The sequence below is a fragment of the Diorhabda sublineata genome, chromosome X, assembly GCF_026230105.1.
Source record: "Diorhabda sublineata isolate icDioSubl1.1 chromosome X, icDioSubl1.1, whole genome shotgun sequence".
NCBI classification, from domain to species: Eukaryota; Metazoa; Arthropoda; class Insecta; order Coleoptera; family Chrysomelidae; genus Diorhabda; species Diorhabda sublineata.
In genome coordinates, this window is record NC_079485.1 from 15,375,415 (window position 1) to 15,396,789 (window position 21,375).

The following is a 21,375-nucleotide window of genomic DNA, read 5'->3' on the forward strand; positions in this document are numbered from 1 at the left end:
CCATTACATAGAAATTAATAAATTTAAATTTATTTTTGAAAGTGTTTTCATTTAATTACAAATCGTATTGAGGAAGTTTAAAGATAGGAAGAATTGATTGAAATTTTGAAAAATATCATAAAATCTATTTTTTGATATCACATTTTCGGTTTAGGGCAGTCAATGTTTCATTGCTGGCAAGATGAATTTAGTAATTTGATATTCACTGGGTGCTAAATAAGCTCAGAAACAACCAAAGTTTCTCGATAGTAATTTCGATTATTGAAAATAGAAATCATTTAGAAACGAATTTTCCTTTTTTCATGTTATACTTTATAGCAGAGGTTCGCAACCCTTTTCCCTCTATTCCCTCATTCAAAATATAAGTTTCAGTATACTCCCTACTGCTACGTTTCTAGAATATTTCCAAAATATCTCTAAAAATGTGAAGAACAGATCAAATGATGTAAATTTATACAAAATCCTGTTAAATCAACCTTGGCAGAATCACTGCATTAGAGTATTCATTTCATCTCAATTTTTTTTATTGAATATTGATTTGTTTCTTATATAAATATTTTTACAATAAAACATTGAAATTCCGTCCATTTGTTAGCCCTACTTACAGTTGAGATGGTTCTTCTATGCCCAGGGTCTGAAGCAAGCTCGAATTGATGCACCATACAACAAAAAGTTGCAGAGGTACTATATATGCTAATGGAGATATTCATACTAATGATAAAATAGAAAGACTCTCAAGCTAAATATTAAATCATATCAAATGCATTCTATATAATAGGGATGTACACAAAAAGATGGGGAAATAATATTGAATAGAACTTGAAACGGGTACTGTGGATATAAATCTGTTAACCAAAAGATACAAAAAATTGAAGAATTGTCTATTCAGAGGAATATTTTTGGAACTAAAATGAAAATGCACTGCAATCTGCAACAATAGATATTTTATAAGATGAAATTTTGAGAAAAAGTAAACAAATGTAATCATAGAAATTAAATGTTAAAAGTTGTATATTAGGTTATCATATACATTGTTACCCAGAGGAACTATTGTGTCCCCCTTTCATGCTGCGATACTCAGTATTTATAGCTGATCTGTTAATCCCACTCCTCTTAGATTGTTTAGAATGTGAGATGGCTGTAGCTACCAGAGATCTTCGACTTCTATTCCATACACTTCCAGATGAAGTGCTCCAGAGCTCCATAGTGTCTCACATTTTGAAAGAATGTGGTTAGAGAAAGTTAATATTAAAATAAACTAGAATAAAGTTATCGAAAAATTTTTTTGAAAGTAGAGAAACTTTGTAAAAAACCATAAGTATAGTAGTACTCATGAGAAAAGGAGAAACAAATGTAACTATAAAATTGTAAATATCAGTCTAAACTACCCAAATAAAGCCACGATAATCTTTTGTTGGAAATAAAATGAAAACGCACAGTGAACAAAACCAAAATTATTCAAATTTTCAAATACGTAAACACTTTTTTAAGAAAGTGTGAAAAAATGAGATTTCGAGGCAAATGCTATGAACTCTTAGTCATATGCAAAAAGAAGGAGACACCTAACTAAAGTAAATGAAGTAACAAGTATTGAAGTGATTGTGGTAGTGGGAATTGCTAAGGGTTCTATGCTGGGTCCATTGCAATATCTACACATGTTCACAGTCTGCAGTATGCTGACCTTAATGTAAAATATTTTACATTCACTGATGATACTGTCTTATTATTCTCGAGTATGAAAAAAAAATGAGTTAAAAATAAATATTAATAGTGATATTCAAAGTTATTATCAATGGTTGTGTCATAATAAATTAACAATTAATATAGAAAAAATTGTATATATGGTTATACAACAGGTTGGAGAAAAAAAATCATAAATTGGTAATAAAAATAAATGATGTAATATTGGAAAAAGTGAAACAGTACAAATACTTAGGGTTAATAGTTATAGAAAATCTGACTTGGAAATAATATGTGGAAAACATAATACAAACAGTCAATATTAGGTGCAATTAAACGATGCCAAATATAAGGTACCTTATCCCAAGCTATGGAAATGCCACTGCAACACTAAATGATAAATTACAGAAACTGCAAAATAAAAATTATCATAACAGAATACAAATATAATTTTAGAATGTGAAACATGAGTCGATACTATAAGAAAAATATGTTAATGTGACATCATGCTGGTGCCAAGAGTACTATAAAAACTTGGGCATTCCGATTCCTCAAAAACCTGATTCTGTATCATTATTAAACTATTACATGTTACTCTTCTACTTTAACTTAATTTTAATCCAATAGGATCTACTTATGGTAGTTATTAAGGATAGAATGAAACTATCAGGAATTGTAACAAGTTGTAGAGTTAAATAACTGTAGATTCTTTAAGAAAATACTTAATTATATGCGGTATCACAAGTGAAAGTAGTTATTGTGCATATTTTTTTTAATATTCGAAACTATTCAAATCATAATTTAATTTTTTTAAGAAGATATATACAGAATTTAAAGCATAGAAAGTTAGTAAGTGTGAATTCTCCCACATACAGTATCCCTTTATCAATTTTCTCCCCCATTAATATCCTTTTAGCTCATTCTTTCTTACTTCCTCTCTAGAGACTCCACTTACAACGCACTTAGAAAGAATATACTGTGAAGAGGAATGTACACTTGTTTCCTATTTTTCTTAATTATACCATACAACAATGATTTAGCTACACTTATAATGACCGATAGTTTTGTCTTTGCCTAGAACAGAAACATACGTATATAAACTCGTAACTGTGTCCGTTTAAAGGTTATCTGTAGAGAAACTAGTAATAATTTAGGGTTAATGGTTATCCAAGAACTAAATATAATTTTATTTTAACTATGAGATTGGAAGTAAACATACTCAAATATGAGTAAATATTAGTAGAAACGACTATAACTTCGTAGATAGCATTCACTAGATGTGGCTAGAATTTTCGAATAAGGCCATAAACATAAACCGCTAGTTATTCATCCTCTATTTTGTGAAATAAATCCATAATATGAAATGTACTAGTTAGTAACAAAAAAGAAGAATAAGTCTGTAAAAGTACTAAGCGTTAGCTTTTATCATATACACTATTCTAAGAGAAGATTACGATGACATTAATTCAAATTGATATATAATTTCAGTAACTGTCATATTTTCTTTTATAATCATATTCCAAATTATTTCTAGTAAAATGGCTGAAAAATTAATTTCTGTAGAATTTGAAGTCTTCGGAAGGGTCCAGGGTAAGATATATAAATGAAAAAAATATTCAAAATCTAATAAAATCTTTTTTTTTTCAGGTGTACTTTTCGGAAGGGTAATATAAGTATATTCTATAGATTTAATGCTTAAATTTTCCTTTTTCTTTTCTAGTATATGATGAAAGCTGCTAAATACCTTCAAGTGAGGGGTCTGATTACGAATACTCATCGACATTCTGTAAAAGGAGTTATTGAAGGACGTAGTTCATCAATAGAATCAATGTTAGTATAACTTTATATATAAATACTATTTGTCTCTACATGATTTTTTATTTATAGGAAATGGTGGTTACGCAAACAAGGCAGTCCATTCTCTTATATAGCTTTAACCATCTTCACTGACGAAAAGGAAATAGACCAATATACATATAAATCATTTAAAGTTCGGGCATAGATGAAAACTTATAAGAAAATATTTACTATGTTTTCATATATTTATATATAGATATTTTTACTATTTTCATTTTATTTGTATATCATATTTATATACAGATTTATGTTGGTGATTGTATGATTTGTATGTTGTTATGTACTTATCACTCTGGACATGTGAATTAATAAACATTCTCTTATTGGGTTATTATCGTGTTTTTATATACCCCTAACCAAATTCAGAATCACTTCATATGGGAAGATATGTTAATAAAATAAATAAAAAAATTGTTTTAGCAGAAAATCAAAACTAAATTATTGAAATCTAAAGTAAGGTTCACTAAAAATGAGTTGAAATAAATTTTAATTTTGAAATTAATCTTGAAATAACACATAATGAAGAAATACTGCTTCCAATATAAGCAGCATACATATAGTTTCTGCAGCTACAGATACCAATGATGAAGCTACAACTGAATGGTTGTTCTCCGCAACTACTAATCTTATGGGGAACTCTATAAAAATCGAAAATTCTCAAATGTTTGCAATATATTTTCAAAATTATATTTAGAAATCTCTAGAAATTCCACTAGCGCTCTGCTTACAGATATAATGAATAGGAAAGCAAAAAAGACAATACTTAATTGACAGTATAATGTATTAGTAGGACAACAAAGCCTTTTTTTACTCTTAGACGTGAGCCCTTTTTGTTTACCAGTTAAAACGTTGCTTTTAATTGATCCCCTTAATTTCAATTTTATACGAGGGTTGTTTGAAAAGTTTTCGACCTCAACTTGAAGAGGTTGGAAAATATATTCACTTGTGTTGAGAGATTCTCATCATCATTTCTGTATCACCATCGAGTGAGTCATTGTGAAGATTTTTCTGAAAATGGTAAAACTTAAGTATCGAATTGTCATCATGAGCGTTCGGGACGGACAAAAACAGCGACAACCAGCGATATAATCAAGAAAGTCTCCAAATGATACTGGATAATTATCGGATTGAGGTTAGAGAGTTACAATAGGGTATCGGCATATCAAAAGAATGCATTTTGAAATATATTGACTGAAGAATTATGTATGAGTAAGTGCTATCCGGGCGTTGGGTACCACGATGGACCAAAGACACATTGGAATGAACATTTCCGAGAGTTTATTGACACGGTTTAAACAAAATGAGTCGGATTTTTTCGTCGATTCATAACTGTAGATAAAATCTGGATTCAACACTACACTTCTATAACGAAAAACCATTCAAAATGGTGGATTCTGCTTCGACAAATAGAAGGATGGTTTCTACTGTTTTTTAGGATGGTCATGGGATTGTGTTCATCAACTATCTTCAAAACAGTAAAACAATAACAAGAGAATATTATACATGGTAGCTTAGAAAGGTGAGGGAGAAATTGTGAGAAAGCAAATACGTTTTGGAACAAAAAAGTGCTTTTCCTTCAGACTAACGCACCTTCTCACACTTCGGTGATCGCATTCACTAAAATTCTCGAATTGCACTTCGAATTGGTTTATTACCCACCTACAACTGGCCCCCAGCGGTATTTTCCGGTTGCATAACCTCAAAGTTTCACTTAAAGGAGAGAGATTTTCATCAGACGAATATTTTATGAAAGAGTTGAAAAGGTTAGAATATCAATGAAGAAAATGTGAGGACTTAGAAGGAAAAAAAAACCTTGTTTCTTTGTTGGGGTCGAAATCTTTTCAGATAACCCTCGTAGAAGATACCTAATGTCTTATTCAAGTTGTATCAATTTATAATTAAAAAAATGTCCAATACGGATACAGAAGATATATTTGTAATTTTTAAATATATTAGAAAACAAAATACAAAATAAAGTATTTATATATAAAGAAGAAATTGAACTTCGAAGTATAAAAAACTGATTTTATACTTAACCCTATTGCCACATTTTAACTTTTTTCATTTGCCGGTGGAAAATGAAATTATGCGATGATTATGGTTACATTCAGGTTAACTGAAGGAAATAAGAATAATAAATTTGAATGGAATAATAAAGAACTTGAGAAAAGTAATTAAAAACAAACTTAAAAACAAGTAATTTGTATATTGTCTATAAATCTTACAACACCGACGGCACTTTTAAAGAGCTGTCAACATTTTTGGAATATACGATTTCCTCTTATACATGAATAATGATTTCACCTATACTTATAGGTAGCGTGTGTGTGAATAACTGATAACATAAATATCATATTTAAATTGAAAAAAAATTAGTCTTCTGCTTCATATTTGTAGTATATAAACAAAATTACCATAATAAATAATTTTTATTGATATATTTCTATGAATAAAATCTAATTTAAAATTATTTTTGTTTATCTCTTTAATTAGAATGCTTTAGAAAGAGACAAAGATATGTCTATTCAAATACATGTATCCATCATACCTAGCTCTGGAAAAGTTTTGTTAGTTGTCATTTTATTTCATCGCCATATTTTATTCTTATCAAATTATTTAAAACCCCCATTAAAATGGCTTCTGAAAAGTTTATTTCTGTTGATTTTGAGGTGATTGGTGAAGTTAAAGGTAAGAGCTTTCATAAATTAATAAAAATTATTATCTAAAAACTAATAAAACTTTTTTTTTCCAGGTGTACTCTTCAAAGAGGTAATATAAATTATATTTTCACTAATTTAACAACCAAATTTACTTTCTTCTCTTACAGTATACAGCAATAACTGCTTCTAGTACAAACGTGCGTGGCTGGTGTATGAACAGTGACAACAATTCCATTAGTGGAGTGCTAGAGGGATGCGTTTCCAATGTAGAAGTAATGTAAGTATTACATTCTCTATATTAAATAAAAGGAGTAACATTTATTCAGTAATATATTGCTACTATTTAAAAACCACATTTGTTACAAATATTTTTTCTGGATTTTAGTTGCCTTTCAATTTGTTTAGGGAATTTAACAATCAGAGATTTTAGTGCGAGGGCTATATTTCTTGAGAACAATTTATTATACATACTTTTAATGTTTAGGAAACATTGGTTGAAGAACGTTGGAAGTCCTAAATCAAAAGTCGAGCAGGTCATTTTCACCAATGAGATGGATATAGAACATCTCACCTATGATTCATTCAATATTTTGGAATAAATTATCTATTAAAAATTTCCAGTTATTTCTATATTACTAAAATTTGTTCAAATTACCTGTATAATATGTACTGATCTCATATGAATCAATAAATTTGATTTTGTTGTGAACAGTTTTATTATTTATTTACAATTTGTGTTCTTAAATTGATAATTGAATGAAATTTTTGAAAAATACTATGTTGGGTCTTACATACAAAGTATGTTGTTTATTTAGGGGGACAGAGGCAGAAAGTGGGTATATTTATGAATTTAGATGGGGACATAGTGGTATGAACATTATTATGAAAGGAATATCAAAAAGGAGCCAAGTTACAACTTTATCCCTTTCTGAAACATATAAATGCTGATTAAAAACATAAAAAGGGCACAAGTGGGCTCACAACTTCTTTTTGCTATCAATATATCTAATAAAAAATAACAAAAAGGGGACAAGTAGTTTGATGACTTCTTTTTTCTCATTACATACAAAAATTGTAGTATGGCACCCAAGTTATTTTCTTAAATATTCAGTTTGCAGTTGTGCCCTTTTTACAGGTTGTAGGACTTTTATTCAACCAAATTTTTCGTACTTACCCTCGTTTAGACAAAATTGTTAATTGGCACATTTTTGCAATTCAACGAAGATGGTGTTTTTGTTTTCAAGAACACACAAAATCGGTTATGGTTTTTAATAGCAAAATGGGGAAAGAAAATGAAAAAGTTGAAATAGTTGACTTAGGTACAACAGGATTATCAGAGAACCAAAGAAGTGAAATTGATTAACAAAACTTGATGGGTGCAAAATTAAATCATAATGAAGAATATTTAGATGTAGAATTTGAAACAGAGATACTTTGGACATGGATGAAGAACATACAAGGGATATTCTAAAAGATAAAACACTGCCAGTAGCATCTGCAAAACATAAAATCAAACAATCAGCATGGTAGTCAAACAAGATTATTGCTATGAACTGAAAAAACAAAAAACAAATATTTGCGAATATTTTCGTTAAATAAAGAAAAGAATTATTGAAAAACAAACCAAGTATACAGAAGATATATTTTGCTCAAAACAAATACAGATGAAAATAGAAAAAACCACTGGAAAGTATTTTGTCTATTTAGGGTAAGCAGGAGCAGGAAGTGGAATATATGTTCTCTTTTTGTTTTCTAGGATACAGAAAGAAAAATCAATTGGGTTCATGTTTTCAATAGCAAAATTAAGAAATTAATTGAAAAATGAATTAAAAATCCAATAGTGGAAATAGTTGACATAGCTTACTACATAATTATAAGAAAACCTAAGAAGTTAAATTGATAAACAAAACTTGTTGGGGGCAAAATTGAATAATGATAAAGAATATTTGGATGTAGAATTTGAAACAAGAAAACTACGGACATGGATGTAAAACATACAAGGGGTATTCTAAAAGATATAATACTGCCAGCAGCATCTGCAAAACATAACAATAAAAGAGAACAATCAGCATGGTAGTCAAACAAGATTATTGCTATGAACTGCAAAAACAGAAAATTTCCATTAAATTAAGAGGACAAGCATTAAGAAGAAAACAAAGTATCCTGGGGATGTATTTTTCTTGAAACAAATACAGATGAAAATAGAAAAAACCACTAGAAAGTATGGTGTATATTAAGAGTAATCAGGAGCAGGAAGTGGGATATATGTTGTCTTTTTGTTTTCTAGGATACAGAAAGAAAAATCAATTGGGTTCGTGTTTGAATAGCAAAATAAAAAAATAAATTGAAAAATGAATTAAAAATCCAACAATGGAAATAGTTTATGTAGAGTACAGCAGAATTATAAGAAAACCGAGGAAGTAAAATTGATAAATAAAACTTGATGAGTGGAACATTGAAATGTAATAAAGAATATTTGGATATAGAATTTGAAACAAGGATACTATGGACATGGATGTAAAACATACAAGGGGTATTCTAAAAAATATAATATTGCCAGCAGCATCTGTAACAATAAAAGAAAACAATCAGCATGGTAGTCAAACAAGATTATTGCTATGAACTGCAAAAACAGAAAATTTTCATTAAATAAAGAGGACAAGCACTACAAAGAAAACAAAGTATCATGGAGATATATTTTTTTTTTGAAACAAATACAGATGAAAATAGATAAAACTATTGGAAAGTATGTTGTCTATTTAGGGTAAGCAGGAGCAGGAAGTGGGATATATGATGTCTTTTTGTTTTCAAGAATACAGAAGGAAAAATCAATTAGGTTCATGTTTTTAATAGCAAAATTGAAAAATGAATTAAAAATCCAACAATGGAAATAGTTTATGTAGAGTACAACAGAATTGTAAGGAAAGAAATATGAGGGAACCAAGTAGTAGAAATTGAGCTTGGCCCCCACAAGGGTGGGGCTGGCGCAACTTTGGTCACAGGGCCCGGGCCTAGCCCTTTTTTAATTTAATTTTTAAATTTATTGTAGAATATTTTACCTAGATCTAAGATTAAAATTCAAGTATATAATTATGACAATGTTAAAGTTTCGTAAATTCTAGGTTCTAGGTTAGTTACTATTTAATTAGGTGCGCTCGTGCTAGTTACTGTTCACACTCCCTCTACCTTCCCCTTCTACCATTCAATTTTTGAAATATACCATACCATTAGCACGAGAAAATAAAGGGAGGGGGGGTTTGAGCCTGATCCTTGTTACAGGACCCGCAATCAAATGTGGGGGCCATAAAATTGACAAAAGTGAAAACAAGTGTAATTATAGGAATTGAAAGTACAATAAATAAAGAAAAAATATGTAATAAGTAGAAAGAACATTTTTATTCTCTACTGTTAAGGAATAGATGCACAATTAGTAGTGGAGAAGGATTAGAGAAATATATGAGTATACAGGAGGTATATTTTCTGAAAACAAATACTGGAGAAAATACAAAAGACCATACATATTAGTGATTTTTCAAATTTCACTATAAACTTAGTCGTTTCTTTTAAGCTTACGCAGGATGGTTTTGAACTTAAACAACCTAGCTGGTTAGCTTGGGGACATTCTGAAGATTACTATAACTATTTCTGTCTCATGAAATTTTATAGTTTTATTTTTCCAAAATTCACTTAATATAAATATAAAACAATTTGTTGGTGATATATTTATTTGGATTATTGATTTTCAACATATTCCTTTTTTAATTTCTCTACCACGGCAGCTAACTGAGGAGCGGCTACTGAATCCCAATGCATCTAAAAAAAAATCACAAAAATTAATTTTTTATTCCAAGTACCTATACTCTTCAATAAAATTATATAAATTTTTTAATAGAATATAGCTGTAGAGCTTGAAATGCTTTAATTACATCCCAAATAATGAAATATAGATATTTACTACAAAATAATGAACCAATTCATTTAACAGTGGCAAAATCAAAGTAACTATATTAATACACATTGAAACAAAGGGTGGAAACGACACCTAAAATAAGTCAGAGGAAAATAAGGGAAAAACGGGAAATGAATAGGACACAGACTTATAGCTCTTCCCATCTCCTATTACGAGTTTATCCTATTTATTCACTTAAAAACAATCTCAATTGTAGGTATTCAACTGGAGATTCTACTAAACTTTATGTAGATAAAAATATTGTAATATCTGATTGGAAGGATTAAACAGAGTATTTGGGAGCAGTAGCAGTGAATAGCGTGTGGAAATCCCTAACAGTTTCATTGATTCTAATTTCATGTGTTATTTGAAAATCTCGTGCCATGATAAACTCTGAAATTACTGAAAACATTTTGGTCCAGCTAGTCCATTCAGATATAGTAATTTTTTTTGGAAATTGGATAAGATTAACTATATGGTATCAGTTGTAGTAATTAATTGATTTAATTTTTGACCAATTTTGTGAGTTCTTAATGAACCAAATACTTTTTTGGGTGAAAATAATATTATAATGTACTTAATGAATGTAAGTAAAAGAGGAGGTAGTTTATGGAAGTTTTTTTATTCAAATAGTGTGAAAGAAGCAGTAAATGAAGTCAAATATTTCTTTGAAGATCTTATTTTACTGAATAATGGCAATAGTAGAAGAAATACACAGGTCCAGCAAACAAAAAAACATCCAAGATAGTTTTCTTCCATTTAATTTAAAGTTAGTATTTATATCAATTCCTTCTTTTGGAGCAGTTTTTTTAAGTCTGAAAACAGCTAGTGGTCACTGGTGACCAGATATGGTGTTTATGGGACTAATTCACTGATTTGACAATAAATTTTATCAAAAAAAAACATTTCCTGCTTGTGGGGTACATATAGTAATTGGGGGCTTGTACCATTAGACCAGAAACTTGATCGAGGGTATCAAGCAACCACAACAAATAAAACCGAATAATAAAAGTATATTACAAGAAATATTTCTTCGGCGTCCTCTTCATGCAATTTACTTTTAGATTCTATCAGAACTGTTGTGAAAGTGTAATCGTCAGCAGTGAGGACTCTAAGCAGTCCTACAATTAATTGGCATATCCAAAATATAGCAGCTGCCAAGAAAGATTTTTTACAAGCTAGTATATGGAAATAAAGATGTCTATATCCTCTCCTCTGTTCTTTTGTGAAGTAATCCATGTAGGGAGAACATCTAAAAACAATCGAGAAAAAAGTTATTGAATAAAATAATTTTGGTCGTAGTACAAATAGGATTAATGTTCAAGTAAACAATCTCATATCCAACATAAAATATCAGGTAATAAGTATGCAATTATTAATCTGCTTCGTTATTGATACTTGCAGAAGCATCGAGCCAAATACATCGAACGTATCAATAACTTCAATGTAAAAAAATGTAAAAGCTTCATTGGATTTATTATTGTTTATTATGAATTTTTTAGAAATTAAAAGAAAATTAATCAAATTCAGTGGAAACTAAACGTATCAGAGTGAAATTGATCATAATCATATGAGATATATATTGAGTGTCCAATATAAGAGGCTTATCAAGCATAAAAGTTTATATTTGTGCAAAAAATATTCATTTTCATGTGAAGTGTTTATTTTAATTAGTTATTTTGACTAAAGACGAAGTTCATCGATGTCAAAAATAGAATTTCAAAACTGAGCTTTGGCAAAACTTCTTGAACGCTTGGACATGACTAAAGCCACTGGCCCAGATGGAATACCACCAATGGTATTGAAGAAATGGACAGCTGAACTAAGAAGTCCGCTATGCAAACTCTTTTCATTATCATATATATAAGAGTTTTCTTCCCTGCTAATAGCAAATTTGCTCGGGTTCAACCAACACCAAAAAAGAAAAAAGAAATAAAACTACCGTTCGATTGCTTGAGTCCCAGTCACTGCCAAGTTCATAGAAAAAGTCGTTAATCAACAAATTTTGAGTCTGCTAACATCTTCAGTGATCGTAAGTACGACTTGGTGGAAGCATTCTAGAGAGGAGTGGAAGCAATTTGATTGAGTTTATTGCAGCAGATCCAGGCTACTGTTTTTACAAAGAAGTCTGTCACTGTAGCTTACGACTTGATCTTGTCTGAACATAAACTATCACCATTACTGCAAATTCGTTGTTGGATGTTGAGGTTGGGAGCAATATGTCCTGGCATAGTCACGTGGCCTAATTACCTAAGGCATCTTCACAAAAACTTGTCCAGCTTTAGGGTATTGGTCACACAGCTAAGCCTCCAAGCATATACTGAGGATGCTCGACTCAATACAGAAGAGAGCAATTCGACTTCTGGCGATCAAGAGTTGACCAGAAACTTGGACAGTTATCACGGCAGATGTTCTTCCGAGCTGATCTACTTAATCCCACCTAGAGCAGTATTTACAAGACCTACTCGACAGGCAGTCGTGGTAGATGAACACCGGGTTCACCTGCAGGCGCTCAGAACGTCTTTGGAGAAGTGTAAGTCTGTGGAATCAGCTACCAAGGCACTATAACCCATAGATGTTCAATATAAATATGCACAAGCATGTCCACACGGTAGGCACCACTCGAACTACTTGATTGTAGTAGAGTTCACCCTCTTGTACTTGCTTTTTACATAAAAATTGAAGGTTTATAATCAAAACAGGATATTAGGAACATTGTTCAAATTAGGATTGTGGGCATCCGAAGACAGTTAAGCACATAGAACCCACTTAATATTACAGAAGGCCGATATCCTTTGAAATTCCAATCAGTCACTCGGGTTTAAACTTTTTGACGTTACTAGACAAATTGTGAGACTTGCTCAAGTGTTTGAACCTCACGCGTGAGAGTGCTGGTTATACACAGATGACGTGGTCTCCTCCAAACACCAGCTCCGGTTTGTTCGTGTGAACAAAAAATCATTAATTTTAAGTATCTCACAATTCAAATCAAAAAAATTTTATCTCGAAATTGCAGTTCCACTCACTTTCAAACAAACGGATATATCTAAATTTAAGGTTTCTACCTATGATTCAAATCTGGTAAATAATTTCGAAAATAGGGTCTGATGTTCTTCAAATGTGGCGCTCATACAACAAACAGTATATTAAAAACTCCAAACGAGAGTTTGTTGTACTTAACAGATGAGACTAAATAACGTCGAAACTAGTCGATGGTTATAAACCTCTCCTTGTAATTGCGAGCCATTACAAATATCGGTATCGACACAAAGGTTTCGTTATTCGGAAAGGGTTGAATTTAATATTCGTCTGGATATTAGCCAGAAAAGTAACCTTGAAGACCGTATTTTTGAAATATTAAATGTCGAAATAGTTTTTAGAGATGAATCATAGGTAGTAATAGATATATATGAAAAAAAAACCTCAAACAGATCGAATTTTTATTCTTAAATTGACAATTTACAGTTTGAAAATACCAGCACCCCTGCTGAATTATAAGCACACGCTTGAAACTTTTAAATAAGAAAAGGGGTCGTATGGCATCTTGTTGGAAAGGAATTTTATACCTCTCTTCAGCAATGTGATGTTTTTTTGAATTTGGTGCAATCATAACTGAGAAAATTAATTTTTAGGATGTAAGATTTTGATAATGTCTATCACAAAACGTAGAATGGAGATAATAATGTGGCATAATATTTAGAATGTACAATTGTACAATATTTAGACAATAACCGAGGCGACTTTGGCATTATCGTACATTTTGTATGACCTCAGGGGTAATTTTGTTAATTTCTTCAGTTATCTCAACTTTTAAGTCAGCAATATTGTCCGGTCTATTAGAATATACTTTAGATTCCAAATAACCCCATAAGAAGTATTCGAGAGGAGTCAAGTCGGGGGATCTAGCTGGCCATTCGATCGTTCCACGTCTTCGAATACACGTGCCCTCAAAAAAATAAGTGCTATTAATTTTATTTTTAATGATACCAGTCCAAACGTTTTTTTTAGGATATTGAGTGTGAGCTTCACACATCCAGTGAGGATTTTCTCTGTTCCAATGTCTAGAGTTCTGTTTGTTAACCGTTGCGTTTAAATGAAACGTAGCTTCATCAGAGAAAATTTATTTTGTTTATGAACTGCAAATCTGCGTTCTTTCTGTCCATCATCAATTCACAGAATCCTTGCTTTCTATCAGGATCATCTTCATTTAGCCCCTGAACCAATTGAACTTTGTAAGGCTGGTATTTTTCTTTAAAATAAAACTTTCAAAATACGAGGACGTTGCTGAAACTGTTTTAATACTGAAAACTGCTTATAAAGATGATGCTATGGGGAAAGTGTATGAGTGGTTTTCTCGATTTAAAAATGGCGACATGTCGATTGATGACAAAACTCGCTCTGGACGTCCATCAACTGTCCGAATCGATAAAAATGTTGAAAGAATTCGAGAGCTTGTGCTCACAGACCGTCGCACATAGATCATTTTTCAGGATTTAGGCGGCCAAAATTATTTTATGTGATATTTATATTACAAAATAGTTACATAAAAAGAATTCTGCGTTTGGAATAACTTATCGAAATTATTTGTTGGTGCACGGTGGTTAGGAGCACCTAATTGTGATTTTTTATCAAAAAATATTTTATCGTAGTTGATTTAAAAGTGTTTTTTAATATTATATTGAAAATACATATGACATACTCACGGCTTTCCCCAAGGAGGGACCGCTGTTTACGTTTTAGTAATTGTACTTTCAGGTATGTATTATTAAATAAAACAAAGTTTATTTTGCTCTAATAAGTAAGTAAATATATTATATTATTAAAAGGATCTTTACATTCATTATACAATATTAAAGTTACATAAGCTAAATAGATAATCACTAAAAATAATCAATCATACATTGGAGACTTATTCATCTACATTTAAATTTTCGCCGCTTTCATCAATTTCCATTGGTCGGTTTGGCTCAGCAGGAATTAATAGCTGCATTGTCTCAGGCAAAAATAATTTTGGGGCGGTTTTTTTGGTCTTTCTCCTGGAACTAATAAATGGGTCGGATGTTAATAGTAACCTAAGATAAATATCTAAGTTGCATTCGTCCCTCGAAAACTTGCGAGCAAAGTTTAGGCGATAAAACCTAAAATGTTTATTGCGGACCTCAGCAGCTTCTTCCGAAAGTTGCCCTATCGGCAACAACGAATTTTCTATTATTGAAGCTCCATGAATTAAGACCTTATGCATCGTTGGAATCATAGGATGCCAGCCATATAACTCAACATGTAGTTTCGCAGTTTCCATGGCGTATTTATCATATTTTGCTATTTCAATCTTATGGCCGCTTGATATGGCTTCTAATATTACTTTTAATCTAATAATCAAGTCATAACTTATCCCAATGATTTCTGTAGCCAATTCAGGGTTCTCGAAGAATCTTCTGCTGGTATTTCCATCGTTTGTGTTTCCGAAGTTACTTTTTTAGCACATCGACTAAGAGACCTGTCTCCTCTCTAAATCTTTGCTGAATATCAAGTTTCTTCTGCTTTTCTAGATTTTTTTCTTCTTCGGTTCGTCTCTCGTGATATTTTTTCACGGACAATTTATATGCTAAGTTCAGCACACTTTCGAATATCCGGATTCTTGCATGTAATATGGGAAGGCCAAATTCAAGAGCTTCAGGGCTCTTGTTGTTGAAAAAAAAATTCTCTCCATTGAGGTCAACTTTCGTCAAGTTTAATTAGTTTACACTATTCTTTACATAATTGATTTCTTCTTTTGTGATGTCCATAGGTTCTATTACGAATCTAAATCTTATTGGACGGCAATATCTAGGTGAAGATGGAGGTGAATTTTGCCACATGATTTTACTTTTATCCTCACCAAAAACAATTCGTAGAGGCACAAATGAGCTAATAAAAATATTAGCATCAGATTCATCTTCGTTTGAGAGTCTTTGTTTAAACTGGGCTTGTTAAGAGCCGTCACAACCCCATTTGCAGATTAACAGTAACGAGTTCCTTTCAACGGCATCAAGTGTGAGTAAGACTTCTTCTAAGAAGAGGGATAATCTGGTTACAGTGTGATCCAACAAAGATTGTAGGTTTCCTTCTGCGCAGGTAGACATCACTCGTAATGACTCCTTGGGTGGGTAGCAATCTTCTTTGGCCATCAATAATAATTCATAATGTGGATAGAATCTTTTGTTCGTTGCTCGAATAATTTCTTACTGTCTTCTGGTCAAATCGGCTTCAACAAACATTGTCAGTGCTTGCAGAGGCGTAAGGGGCTCTATTTCTTTAGACTTTGAATGTCTGTTTTTACAATTACTGGCAGACGCAGAAGAATTTGTAATGTCTCTTAAAACAGTTTCCTTCTGTTTGTAAAATTACTTGTGCCGCGTGAACAATTACTTCTTCGTCGTAAGATGCGCGGACTCCTTCAGTTTTTCTTCTCTTTGTTCTTTCGCTAGATTCGGTAAAAGATTTGGTAAGTCGCCCTGGCCTTTGATGCGGTGTCTACGGGCGGGGATCTCAAATGTTCCTTCCAACCAAGAATTATTGGCCGCCAAAAAGTTTTCAAGTATTCTATGCGGCCGAGACCATCTCTTTATCAAATCACATTTAAAATACGAAAACTTGTTTTTTATCACATTTTTATGTTCTTCTATGTCCCCATAACACACGAGTAAATAATTTTCTAAATATTTAATTTTTTCATTTATCGATAATGAATGTTGCTCGTTCATTTTATCGAAGAGGTATTTACGAGTCAATATTTTCACCCCCGAGCAGCCAGGTGAACCTATAACAATAAAAAAATAATATTAACACAAAAACATAAAATCCGATTTTTTCCTATTTTTGTAAAAAAATTTCAAACTCGTTTATTTTTAAAACTAGCAAAAACTAGCAGCTGATTTTAAGCAGTTTTCTTTATAAGACTTTATACTATATAATGAAATCAAAAATGTAACTCGGAAAGGTGCGGAAATGAAGTTTTTTTTCGATTGAAATTGAAAAATAAAGAAAATACATTTCTAAAAAAGGTTATTATTGACGGCTCATTAAGTCATTTATTGACAATATATTTAATACAATTTCATATTAATTTAATAAAGGCTTACCTGTATTATTGGTATCCATCACTTAAACAAGCAAATATGACACGACACATAAAATATTCACCGAAGAAAATGATATACGAAAAGGGCGTCAAGACTTTCACGTGCAGTAAGTGCGATAATCAAGTTTCGACTAGTAATGCAGCGCGCTCGCGCAGTCTAGGGATGTGGGTGAGGTTGGTTATTGTTCGTCAGGTAGTCTACTATTCCAGGAAAAAAATTGTTTGTCATTAGTAGATTATTGGAATTTCGACTTATGGTCGCCTAATTCCTAGAAATCTACGTATGTGCGTCGACAGACAATTAATCAACTATCTGAAATCAGTGGAATATCTTTGAGCTCGATTTATTAGACCTGACTCACTTAAACTTAGAAATATAATTTTTTTAGTGGAGGGCTGCATGTTTCCCAAATTTTGAAAATGTGAAATAATCAAAAAATGGTGGACTTTAGGCATAAAATGCCTCGATTCAGCTCGTCGAGAAGGACCCTGTACGTAATAACGCTAAAATTGAATTTATTTCATACATATGGACGACATTGTATAAACAGCTAAGCAAAATTATAAAAATAGTTACAAATGCTTACTCAGTTTTTCCTGTTAAATGTACGAAAAATTTACAAAAGACTTCCAATCCATTAAAAAGGAGGTTGGTGGATATTACTGACAAAACAGTCATTATACCTGCTACCACTATTAAAGGAAGTACGTACAAATGAGCTGGAGGAACCCTAAAATATTCAAATTATGTTTGGTTGGTTTAATCTTCAATGCAACACGGAGTTTTTGTATTTTTACACCTTCACCTACCACGTGTAATATTTAATATGAACCATTTATTAGTTATAAGCTCTATTTATGAAAAAATATTATATAATATCTAATTAAAAACTAAGTTCGTTCCTGACTATTACTAGCTGACTATCTGTTATCGAATAGCTTCTAAGTGTATAACAAGTTGTGCGAGTATAAAATCCAATAAATTCAAATTAATTACGATATATAATACGTACGAGGATGATCCCAGAAGTACCTCGCCTGACCTACAGATAGCGGTAGTTACTTGAAAAAAACACAAAAAAGCACACAATCTATACAGCTCGTACGACCTGCGAAGACCAACATCGCAGTGGTCGACCAAATGAGGTGACGACTCAAGAAATTTAAAGAAAATCCACAAAGCGGTACTGTATGATCGTCGACTGAAAGTGCGCGAGCTAGCAGAGGTAGTAGGCATTTCAGAAAATGGGGCACATCGCATATTAACTGAAAATTTGGACATGAGAAAGCTGTGCGCATAATGGAACAAAAACAGCGTCTTGAAGATGGTTCCATCGAATGTCTGGCAATGTTTTATACAAATCAAGCCGAATTTTTGCGCCGTTTCATAACCATGGATGAAACGTGGGTTCATAACTTCACACCCGAACAAAAGAACAATCAAAACAATGGGAGAGCCGGCTCCAAAGAAGGCAAAGACCATCTGCAGGCAAGGTCATGGTGTCGACTTTTTGAGATGTGCTTGGGATAATTTTCATTAACTATCTCGAAAAAGACAAAACTATCAACTGTCAAAACTATGCGAACTTATTGCATCATTTCAGCGAAGAAATAAAGCAAAAACGGCCGCATTTGGCTAAAAAGAAAGTGTTGTTTCATCAAGATAATGCTAAAAGGAGATTAAGTTGAAAAATAAATATATTTAAATAAATGGGTGGTGACTGTAAACAACTTCCGATACGCGATGACACTGACCTCGAAGCTGACTAAATGGAAGGTTTACAAACGTTATTAGATAAAATGGTTGAGAAATGTCAGGAGTATGGAATAAAACTTAATACCAAAAAGATTAAGTACACGATGATCAGCAAAACGCCAGTAAACGATGGTGACCTTGTTGTTGACAATGAACCATTAAAACGACAATGACAAATGGGATCACTCAAAAGAAATAAAATGTCTCATTGAGAAAGCTAACATTCATTAGACTAAAAACATTTTGTGTAGTCATGATCTAAGTTCTATTCTTTTATATGGTGTGGAAGCAGTGACACTGACAGAAACAACTCTTAGAACGCTCGAATCTTTCGAAATCTGGACATATAGGCGTATGCTCCGATTCAGCTGGCAGGATAGATTGCGTAATGACGACGTTATGGTGCAAATGAAAAAGTAGAAAGAGATTGTAAGATATGTTAAGACTAGAAAATTATTTTACTTCGCACATGTAATGACACATAGAGTATATTACATCTTATCATCCAGGAAAAAATAGAGGGAAAACGGAGTCCTCGAAGAAGAAGAACATCATGCTTGGAAAATTTCCGTCAGTGGTTCGGTCAGACAACTAGTTCACTCTTCCGTGCTGCAGTGAACAAAATTATCATAGCCAACATGATCGACAACGTTCGATAACCGACTCGGCACTATAAGAAGAAGATTTTCAAAAGTTTTGTGTTTTCTTTGACTTTCTTTCAAAAATTAACATGAATTCTCAACAAATAATGCAGAGCCCACAACCCGGATTATGATAGGGTAAGACTTCCCTATCATGCCGGTGACGGTTGGGCTTTGGTAAACAGGTTGGGTTGGACGTGAGGAGCCAAAATATACAACCAATTATTACGGAAATAAAAAAGGGTGGAGTTATGGAATAGTGATTCTACAGCTGTAATTGGATAAAAAAGGTATTGAACCTAGAAAACCGCATAAATGGCATATAAGTTGAAGAGAAATTACTTGCAACGACACCTCGAACTTAACCGATCCATCGCTAATAACCAACGAGATATTAAAAAATTTTTAAAAAACACCAATTAGATTCTAAATAGTGAACTCAAATGATTCAGATTCTATATAAATTTTTTTGTTACTCACGATTCCAATGATCTTCTTCCTGTTCTGGAAAACATTACAACAACCATTATAAAGAATACTGATATGATTATAGAAAAGAAAGGTACAAAAGCGATGAAATCGCATAAAAGTACAGATTCAAAAATTGTGCTCGTCATATCTACGTGAGCTCTACCTGTCATATTTTCGTTATCTATCCATAATTCTTCGTTCATTACGTACATATCTTTAGCCTGCAAAATATGACCGTTAATCGTTCAGAAATAATATGAAATCAAATACGAGGATGTATTGATATCTAGTTAGCCTAGACCAGTTCTATGCATAAACAAAATATTGCGTTACCATAGCAACGAACAATAACTTATTAGAAATGTCAGTGTAAAGTTTGACGTCAAAAAAGTGAACCAGAGTTACGCAATAAATTAAAAGAAAAAAGATGTTCATCGAAATAGTGAAAATCGAAAAATTGGAGTATCGAGCCATCATCAAGTATCTTTTTTTTTAAAGGGTTAAGAGGTAATCAGATTTACGAAGACATGCTCAATACCCTTGGTGATCAATGACCTTCGTATGCGACCGTGAAAAATTGGACTGCAAGATTCAAAAGAGGTAAATTTTCTATTGAAGATGATGACCGATCGGGAAGGCCAGTTTCTGTGTCACTCCCCGACAATATCGATGCAATTCATGACATGATTTTATAAGACCGTCGACTATGTAGACTTCCTAAACCGAATTGCTACTATGGATGAGACTTGGGTACATTTCTACGATCCAGAAACAAAGCAACAATCAATGGTATGGCGACACTCTGGTTCTACAAGACCTAAGAAGTTTCGTGTCCAAAAATCTGCTGGAAAAGTTTTTGCTTCAGTTTTTTGGGATTGCCATTTTTTGGATAAAGGTAGAACAATAACTGGAGATTACTATTCGACATTACTGACCACTCTACGAGAAAATACGCGGAAATCTATCTAAAGGTGTTTTGTTTTTGCAGGACAACGCCCCTGCACACAAATCTCATGTTGCCATGCAAAAAATTCGTGATTAGGGTTTGAATTACTAGAACACCCCCCTTATTCACTAGATTTGGCTCCGTCCGACTATCATCTCTTTCTTCAACTGAAAAAAAGTTTAGAAGGTCGTAAATTTTCTTCCAACGAGGAAAAGTAATAAAAGCTGTGGAGGTCTGGTTTGCAGAGCGAGAAGAATCATTTTTTTTGAAAGGTCTAGAGACGTTGCAGGTTCTC

At 32.2% G+C, this 21,375-nt stretch overlaps 2 protein-coding genes across 2 annotated transcripts; one reads left to right on the forward strand and one right to left on the reverse strand.

Moving 5' to 3' along the window:
* Positions 1-3,010: 3,010 nt before the first annotated feature.
* On the forward strand, positions 3,011-3,857 carry LOC130451528 (acylphosphatase-1-like). The gene is made up of 4 exons (XM_056790603.1): positions 3,011-3,270; positions 3,328-3,344; positions 3,401-3,510; positions 3,568-3,857. The coding sequence occupies exons 1-4, from the start codon at positions 3,219-3,221 to the stop codon at positions 3,680-3,682; spliced, it is 294 nt and encodes a 97-aa protein (XP_056646581.1). The 5' UTR covers positions 3,011-3,218; the 3' UTR covers positions 3,683-3,857.
* Positions 3,858-9,857: 6,000 nt separating this feature from the next.
* LOC130451529 (uncharacterized) lies at positions 9,858-20,252 on the reverse strand. Its single transcript, XM_056790605.1, has 4 exons — positions 20,144-20,252; positions 17,854-17,997; positions 11,167-11,398; positions 9,858-10,010 (listed from the first exon to the last, which is right to left on the reverse strand). The coding sequence occupies exons 1-4, from the start codon at positions 20,188-20,190 to the stop codon at positions 9,930-9,932; spliced, it is 504 nt and encodes a 167-aa protein (XP_056646583.1). The 5' UTR covers positions 20,191-20,252; the 3' UTR covers positions 9,858-9,929.
* Positions 20,253-21,375: the final 1,123 nt, after the last annotated feature.